At 52.0% G+C, this 8,574-nt stretch overlaps 1 protein-coding gene across 4 annotated transcripts; it reads right to left on the bottom strand.

The window, feature by feature from the left end:
- Window positions 3,215-8,499, bottom strand: IRF9 (interferon regulatory factor 9). Of its 4 annotated transcripts, XM_005685225.3 has the most exons (10): window positions 8,019-8,499; window positions 7,084-7,264; window positions 6,638-6,821; window positions 6,255-6,385; window positions 6,073-6,166; window positions 5,898-5,969; window positions 4,948-5,066; window positions 4,725-4,842; window positions 3,772-3,887; window positions 3,215-3,643 (listed from the first exon to the last, which is right to left on the bottom strand). In XM_005685225.3, the coding sequence occupies exons 2-10, from the start codon at window positions 7,261-7,263 to the stop codon at window positions 3,476-3,478; spliced, it is 1,182 nt and encodes a 393-aa protein (XP_005685282.2). In that variant the 5' UTR covers window position 7,264; window positions 8,019-8,499; the 3' UTR covers window positions 3,215-3,475. The 4 variants fall into 4 exon arrangements, with proteins under 4 accessions (XP_005685282.2, XP_005685280.2, XP_005685281.2 ...); XM_005685223.3 differs by having other exon boundaries at window positions 4,725-5,066; XM_005685224.3 differs by lacking the exon at window positions 8,019-8,499 and adding an exon at window positions 7,443-7,951 and having other exon boundaries at window positions 4,725-5,066.

Here is an 8,574-nt window from a genome sequence, read left to right as displayed (position 1 = left end):
GAGAAAGCCTGCTCGCAGCAATAAGACCCAGCACAGCCAAAAATAAACAAAAATTTAGAAATATTTTTTAAATGGGCAGATCTAAATAGACATTTCTCTAAAGAAGATATACTGATGGCTAACAGGCGCATGAAACTTTGCTCAACATTATCAGAGAAATGCAAATCAAAACCACCATGAAGTATCACCTTCCATGGATCAGAATGGCCATAACTGAAAAGTCTACAAATAATAAGTGCTGGAGAGGGTGTAGAGTAAAGGAAACCCTCCTACACTATTGGTGGGAATGTAAATTGGTGCAGCCATAGTGGAAAACAGTATGGCGATTAAAACTGAAAATAGAGTTACCATATGATCCAGCAATCCCACTCCTGAGCATATTTCCAAAAAGGACAAAAAGTTTAATTTGAAAAGCACATACCCCAATGTTCACAGCTTTATTTGCAATAGGCAAGACATGGAAGCAATCTAAGTGTCCATCAACAGATGAAGATGTGGGGTATATGTATATACACATATACAATGGAATATTACTCAGCCATAAAAAAGAATGAAAAATGCCTTTTGCAGCAACATGGATGGACCTAGAAATTATCTAAGTGAAGTCAGAGAAATACAAATATTATATGATATCACTCATATGTGGAATCTAAAAAAGAATACAAATGAACTTATTTACAAAACAGGAATAGACTCACAGACATAGAAAACAAACTTATGGCTACCAAAGGGGGAAGGGGAGGAAGGGATGAACTAGGATTGTGGGATTAACAGATACACACTACTATATATAAAAGAAACAAGGACTTACTGCATAGCAGAACTATATTCAGTATCTTGCAATAATAATCTATAATGGAAATCATCTGAAAAAAAGGTACATAACTGAACCACTTTGTTTAGTACTTTTGAAACTAAAACAATAGTTAATCAACTGTAGTTCAATTAAAAAAAAACTCAGCTCTGATTAGAGCCAAACTAACCCTATTTCATTTGTTCGTTCAATCCAGGAACTCTTACGATTGGGGTCTTGTTTTTTCCTTTAGTGCCTGAAACATAGCAAATATTTGTCAAATGAATGTACAATTGCCCTAAATTTACAACCACTGAATATTAAGGCTGAATGGGATTCCAAAATCCCAAGACTTGTGTTCATGGTGAGAAAACAGGCCCATACAGACCGTTTCTGCCAGACCACACAGCTCTGTAGTGGCAGCCTGGTTGGGAGCTCGACTCTTCTGAATTCCAGTGCTCTCAGTCCTTCCATGGTGCCTGGCTAAACTGGTTTCTACATGATACTTACAAATTGTTTTGATCATATATTGCCAGTGTTCCTAAGGGTTAACACTGGGGCACACATATGATAAATTTGGGGGTACCTGCCTTTAAGGAAGGCACTTATAACCTAGTTTAAGAGATAAGGGATACAGTAATTTGTTCATTCACTTAACAAATATTTATTACATGCCTACCATGTATCAGGCAGTCCTCCAGGCACTGAGGGTGTAGCAATGAACAAAATAAGTCCCTGTTCTCAAGGAATAGGAAAGGAGTGATGATAACCAAACAGACAAATAGAAACATATGAGGTCATAATCTGTGCTGTGAAGAAAAATGAGGCAGCATAATGTAATAGTGAGGGGTGCTATTTGGGTCAGGTGCTCCAGGAAGCTCTCTGAAGAGAAGGGGGCAAGCCAGTGTGCTTACCTGAAAGAAGAGTGTTTCTGACAAAAAACAAACAAACAAACAAACAACTTAGCAAGCACAGAGGTCCTGAGGCAGAAATGTGTTTGGCGTGTTCAAGGAGCCTAGAGCAAAGTGACTAAGAAGAATGGCAAGGGGTGAGGTTAGAAAGGTGGATAGGAGTCACATTGCCTTGGAGGCCAAGAAAAGGATTTGGGCTCTTCCCTTCGTGAACAGAAAACTATTGGAGAGCTTTGAGCAGAGGAGTGACATGATGAGATTTATGTGTTAAGAGATCTCTTCTGTGTTGAGAATGGACTGATGGTGAACAAGAGAGGGAGCAGAAAAGATGTGGAAGGAAGCGGAAAGAAGAGGTGTGTGAGATAACAGTGGTTGAACAATCAGTCTTAGCGAGGGAAGCAGAGGCCAGATTCTGGAGAGAATTCTGAAAGGGATGCTAGAACCAGCTGATGGGTTGGAGGTGGGGTATGACGGAACAGGAAGTAAAGGGCCTGTGCCTCTGTGCACTCAGCACCCGACTTCCTCACTGCCTATGCAGGTGCCTGTCTCGGGAGGGACAAGGAAGGTCCAAGGAGGCGGGACGGCTCCAAAGCAGCGCTGACGTTTGTCAGGTGAGACAGTAAGGACTTCCTCAAGAAGCCAGACGTCTGTCTAGACTTAATGATGTAGCTGAACCACTCAAAGCTTATATAAGTGACATCACAGGAAGGAGCTGGTTTGGAAGGTTCCTGCTCTGCCCATCTGGTGTCCTGTATGGGGAGGGGGGAAGCGGTGGCTATGGCAGTTGGGTAAGTGGTGAACTAGTTTGGTGAAGGTGAACGTCCAGAGAGGTAGGAAGACCGCTGGCCTTGGGAAGAACTTCCAATTTGGGAGCAAGATAAACACGAGGTAAGGGAGAAAGGTGTTGGTGGATTTGGGCCCCTGGGATCCCCGCAAATAGAGTGCTGCTGACATGGCAGTCTAGGTTAGGCCGTCCGACGTGGGGCTCAGGCGGAGTAAGGAGACCAGCATGGCAGCAACTTTCAGTTAGAGTGACAGTGCCGCAGACACTGGGAGAGAGTCCCCAGGACCTGATCCGCCTTGGGCACAGGAGGCTCAGCCCCTCGTCCCTCTGATGTCCTCCCATGCCAGGCCCCAGGGCCTCGAGCTCATGGTTTCAGGTCTGTTCATTGAGGCTTCCAGGTAGGAGTTCAACCATGGGCCGAATCAGAGGCCTCTAGCCACAGGCTGTGGACACTGGACTTTCCCATGAGAGAAGGTGGCTCAGAGCCCTTCTTGGTGGCTGACCCCAACCCTCCCTCCAGTCCTGGTTGCCTGGAGAATACAGAGAGCTGGGCCCAGAACCCACAGAGCCTGGACAACTCCCTTTCCAGAAACTGTGAGTGGATGAGGGGAGAGGGGCCCAGAGACACCAGCAGGAAGAGACCCTGGGAACCCTGCTCTCAGGCGACATCTCCACCATCTCCCTGTGATCCTGCTGCCTTCTTCTCTCAATGAATCCGATGAGGAGTCCTTTTTCAGTAACATTTTATTTTAAATCCTTAGTGAAGATCTAAGACAAAAATATAAAGTGCTAGGTTTTAGGGTTGGGGGCGGAGGGAAGAGCCCACTGAGTTCACACCATTTGGACCTGCCTGTTCAGTTCCTCAGAGATGAAAGAGGGTATATCTCAAAATTGAAAAAAAAAAAAAAGTCATTCTTGAGTTTCCCACCAATCGGTGTCCATGAGGAGCTGAGGGACAAAGTCACCTCAGACCACCAATGAGAACGCTCACTGGGGGAGGCAGGTCGACAGCAAGGAGGCTGAGGCTGTCTCAAAGAAGACCGGCGGGATAGAGAGAGAAGGCAGGGGGTCCTGCAGGCTCTGCAGCAGAGACAGGGCGGCCGCCTGCTCCTCTGGGGTCTCCTTCAGCATATGTCGGGCAAAGGCCTGCTCCATCTGTGCAGAGAAGTGGGAGAGGGGTCTGTGGGCACCACAGGGCCGGATGCTATACCCCGGGGCTTCTTCCCCAGTACGACCTTCTCTGGAACATACCACCCCCATGCAGGCAGGCTCTGCTGACTCACCTGCACCGCAATCAGACTCTGTGAGGTGTGGCTGGGGTCAGGTTTCTCCTCCCAGAAATTAAGTGTCACCTGAAACTTGGGTGGGGGCCCCAGGCCCTGGAAGTACCTGGCCAAGTCTGAGAGAGAAAAGGCCAGGAGTTGGAAGAAAGAGAAGACAGAAGGCCCCAGGCAGGGAAGGACAAAGGAGGAACCCATTACGGAGTTAGCGGGATGGTGATGGGGCCACTCGGAGAACAAGGCTAGAGCTGGAGCCCAGGGGTGGTGACACTGCTGTCTTGTGCTAGGAACCAAACTGCTACTCACCTGAGGACAAACAGGGAAAGGGGCCCCCTTCAGGGGTAGCCGATCGTCACACACCCTGAAACCTCTCTGCTGGGGGAGCTCAGAGTCCGTTTGGCAGCAACCCTGGCTGCTAACACAGCCATGCCACACCTTGGTTGCCTATTCACTCCCTTCCACACTGACGCTCTGTGTCCCCCATATTCCTGGCCCCAGTCCCAAGGTCCAGTTGAGAGCTGAATGGAGGCAGGAAGTGGAATTCTCAGCATGGTTGGGAGAGGGGGAACCCGAAGGCAGCTCAAGCAGTGGGTGAGAACATGTGACATGCGCAGCTCTCACAAGTGTGGATGGTCGTTGAGCGAGTGTGTCTGGCGGGCGAGGGGGGTGTGGCGCAAAGCGCACCTTCTTGTAATTACTGTATGCTTCCATGTGGTGGCGCTCCTGAGATGCGCTATTATGGTGCCGGGCTCCACCTGGGCCTCATCTTCTGTGGCCTTGGCCCAGGAAGCCGGGCTGCCAGGGCTGAGCCCTGGGATGTGCACCACACAAGTGCAGGGGCCAGGCCTGGACTGTGCTGGGGGATTGGCTGGAGGGAGCACAGGGTGACAGCCGGCCCAGAGGCAGGGAGTGGAGGTGGCGGAAAGGGCTCAGGTGCTTGGCTGGAGCAACCTCACCTCTGCAGAAGTAGTTGGTTCTGAAGAGCTCCACGCACTCGTTGATGGGCAGCAGGTGCGGACCCGGGCCAGATGGCATCTGGGGCGCATTCCAGGAGATAGGGATGGGGCAGAGGCGCTGCACAAAGAGGCCCCGGGAGTTGCTGGCCAGCAGGACCCCTCTCTGCAGCTGGCTCAGCAGGCGCTGGGCGGGCTCGCATGGGTCAGGTTTGGGAAATATCACCTGCTCCATGCTGCACTGGGAGCTTGAGGGCTCAGCCACGAGGCGGCAGTCTAGGCTCTGCACCTGGGCCTCACCCACCACACGCCCGTTGTAGATGAAGGTGAGCAGCAGCGAGTAGTCTGCAAGACAGAGAAAGGCCAGCTGCACCAGTGCCCTCCCGGGGGCCCACTGACTGGCAGGAAGTTCTGGAGAAATGAAGAGGGACGCCTTGCAAATCCAACACCCTCATTTCGCTGGCGAGGAACATGGGGCTCACAGAGAGAGACCAAATGAGGGCTGGTGAGCACCAGGCAGGCTGCGAGGCTAGGGGCAGCAGCCGTACCTTCTGAGGACAGAGAAGACCCTTGCCTTTCCTATCCTCATCCCCCAAACCTCAGCAGCCGGGGGGGGGAGGTCTTCCACTCATGCTTTCCCAGCCCTTATGTGTGTGTCTGACTCTTTGCAACTCCATGGACTGTAGGCTTCCAGGCTCCTCTGTCCAAGGGATTTTCCAGGCAAGAATACTGGAGTGGGTTGCCATTTTCTTCTCTAGGGCATCTTCCCAATCCAGGGATCAAACCCAGGTCTCCTGCATTGCAGGCAGTTTCTTTACCACTACACCATGGGAATTCCCTGGCTCCCAGCACTCAGGAGAGGAGCTAATACATAGGTTTCCACTGAGGCCTTAATGCCCAGGGTCTTACAGTTTACAAGAGGGTCCCAGAGATCAGGCCTCTACTTAACCCACAGAATCAACATCTCAAAGTGGATTTCCAGGGAAGAGAATGTGTAGGGGGTATTTTTGAGAAGTGAGTTGTGTGGAGTCTAGAATCTGGCAGGCATGCTGCCTAGAAACCAGTGCCTCTGGGTCAGGTAGCCAGCTGCAAGGCCTGACAGATTAGATAACACATGCATGGCCTTAGGATGATGAAGGGAGACAGGGGCAGGGGTGAGTCACAAATGCCAAGTACCTGAATCTGGAGGGGGCAGAAGCTCCAGGGACAGCAATTCTCCCTGGAAAAGAGCCTCAGCTGTGTCCCCACCTGGAAGGGAGGCAGAGGTACTGGTCATTCAGAGTGGACCAGGGAGTCCAAGGGCCAGAGGGTGTGGTGTGGAGGATGACACAAGAGGCAGAGTACTCAGTACCTTCCTGAGGCTCAGGGCTGTTGCTGCTGCTGCTGCTGCTTCCGCTGCTCCCAAAGTCTAAATGGCCAGCTCCCCCATTGGTCTCCACTGTCTCCTGCAGACACAGTTCCTGTGGCTGGCCCACCTTGCCCCCAGTCATTGCTCTGCCCTCAGACCCACCCGGTTCCCTCCCCTGCTCTCACATTCTGAGGGTGCTCCTGGAGCAAGGAGGGGCTGAGTATGCAGTTCTTTGTGGTAACCTCTTCCTCTTTCTTCTCAGAGAATGCAGAACTGTGGGGTCGCTTTGATGGTAATTTCTGGGTCCCTGATTGAGCTGTGGAACGTTGAGAGGGAGGCAAATGTCAGAGCCTTAAGTGGGCACAAAAGGAAGGGGAAAGACAGGAGGCAGTGAAAGGACGGGCAAGACTGGGCAGGGAACCTCCTTCCCAAGGACAGAGCAGATCTCTGAACAAGGGGCCTGGAGGGAGGCCCACCACCCTCCCAGGAGGCGCAGAACTTCATCCTTCCCCCCACACTCCACCCATAGCTGCTGATTTTAGGAGTGGTGGGGCATAGGGACACCCACCGGGGACAGTTCCTGATGGCAGCAGCCGGTACACCTTGTAGGGCTCAGCGCCATCCCTATGGCCGATCTCAGGAACCTCCTCAAATTCACAACTTTTGTTGAGAGCACAGCGCAAACGAGTCTTCCAGATGGCAGGGCCTTCCGAGTTCCCCTCCTTGTACTTCCCCTTGAATACCGCCCAGGCCTAGAAGACAGCAGCAGTAAAGAAGAGATCACTGGTAATGGACCACTGACCTGGCTGGCTTCACAGATGTACAGCCTGAGCGCTCGCACAGAAGGGCTCAAGCTAGGTTTACGCTCAGCTGTTGCCACCGTGAGATCCATGCTGAGTTTTGCCTTTCCATCTTGCGTGGGGCTGGTCTTACCCTCCAATCTCCCCTTTATCTGTCATCCTACAGGGTGTGCTCCAACCCTCCCTCCGAGAGGCCAGTTTCCAGGCCTTTCACCTTGAAAAAGGCGGCATCCTGGTCCTCCCGGAAGTCCTGCTTGCCTGCGTGCTTCCAGGGGATCCGGAACATGGTCTTGGCCGCATCCTCCCAGCACACTCCTGGGAATTGCCCGCTCTCCACTTGCTCTACCACCCAGTTCCGGAGCTTTCGGGTGCAGCGCATCCTGCCTGATGCCATCCTGGGGATAAGAGCAACAGAAATGTCAGGGGAACTAACACTTTGGGAAGAGTGAGACCCTGGCCCTTGGGGTTGGCTTCTGGCCAAGGCCCCTGGAGATCCCATTTTTATTTTGCCTCCAGACATATCTCAAAATTCTAGGGTTGAATTGTTTCATTTCTGCCATCACTAGCAAGTACCAAAAATACTTTCAGCATCCCAACTGTGACGTCTGGAGGGAAATCCGAGGCATTTGTCTTGATATTTTTCAGGAATCTACTGTTTGGAAGAGAATTCCCCTAGTGTCCTTCTCCAGGTGAGACGTCCTATCTTGATCCCCAGTGTTTACAGTAGCTGCTTCTGAGATGTCTCATCAGCCCTCTTCACCCACCACCCTCACAACTCCTTTGATGTTTCCCAAACTTCCTCTGTGCTTGTCCCAGGAGCAGGTGGGGCAGGGAGCTGGGGGCTGGGGCAGAGCTGGGGCGGAAGTGGGCAGGGCCAGAAGGCAAGAAAACAATCAGGAGATGGGGCAGTCTTCTTCCCCAAACAGCCCCATAGCAGGCCCTCCTGCCCTTGGCCTGTAGGGCTTGGGACACTGGCCCCGGATCAGTCTTCACTCAGGACAAACTTCTAGCTCCTTAGCTCACAGGCCTTCTGCTGTCTATCCCTCAGTCTAGCAGAGGCGTCCCCAGAAGCCCCTACCCACCACCTCCAGTCTGGCCAGGCTTTCCAAACCTAGGCCCAAGCTGATACCCATTTTTGGTTAATCTTACCTGAGCTGCTGTGCAGGGAGTTCCAGGGCTCAGCCGACCTCAGCTCAGCTCAGCTCAGCTCAGCTCAGCTCCCAGCTGGGCAGCTTCCGTATCTCTCCACCCCTTCCTACAGTCCCCACCCTAAGTTTCAGTTCTCCTCCAGGGAGGGCCCTTTCCCTGAAATCACGTGGTCTCAGAGTTGCAGGGCAACTGGTTACCACCAGGGGGAAGCAGCATCTGAGAACCTTATCTTTGGAATCCTGCTGTCAGAAGATGGAGGAGGGCCTCTCCTACTTCAGGCTCCTTCCCTTTCCTCCCTTAGGATTCCCCTTTCTTGTATCTGACGTCTCTATGACGCCACTGCTTCCCCTGGGAGGCTGCAGTGTCCTGGAGTCTGGCCTGGGGCTTCTGGATAGCTCTGTACCACTTGCCCATCTATATTCCCCCCATGATGTCTGCTTGATACCTACTAGGTGACCCCAGATATTAGCTGAATTCAATGAAAGAAACAAAGGAGGCAGGGAAGGAAGAAGCCCAGGCCAGGTAGCTGAATGGGGAGGGTTGCCCTTGGCCACCC

The sequence above is a fragment of the Capra hircus genome, chromosome 10 (genome assembly GCF_001704415.2).
Source record: "Capra hircus breed San Clemente chromosome 10, ASM170441v1, whole genome shotgun sequence".
Taxonomy (NCBI): domain Eukaryota; kingdom Metazoa; phylum Chordata; class Mammalia; order Artiodactyla; family Bovidae; genus Capra; species Capra hircus.
Note: the sequence above shows the minus strand (reverse complement) of the source record. Positions and strands in the feature narration are given on the sequence as shown.

Excerpts from the sequence above, each read along its gene's own strand:
- IRF9 (XM_005685222.3), bottom strand. The coding sequence starts at position 7,389 with ATGTCTGGAGGCAAAATAAAAATGGGATCTCCAGGGGCCTTGGCCAGA. Across the intron at positions 6,167-6,254 it reads TCCAGGAGCACCCTCAGAAT|GAGACAGTGGAGACCAATGG; the intron begins GTGAGAGCAGGG and ends CTGTGTCTGCAG. Across the intron at positions 3,888-4,724 it reads AACCAACTACTTCTGCAGAG|ACTTGGCCAGGTACTTCCAG; the intron begins GTGAGGTTGCTC and ends TTTCTCTCTCAG.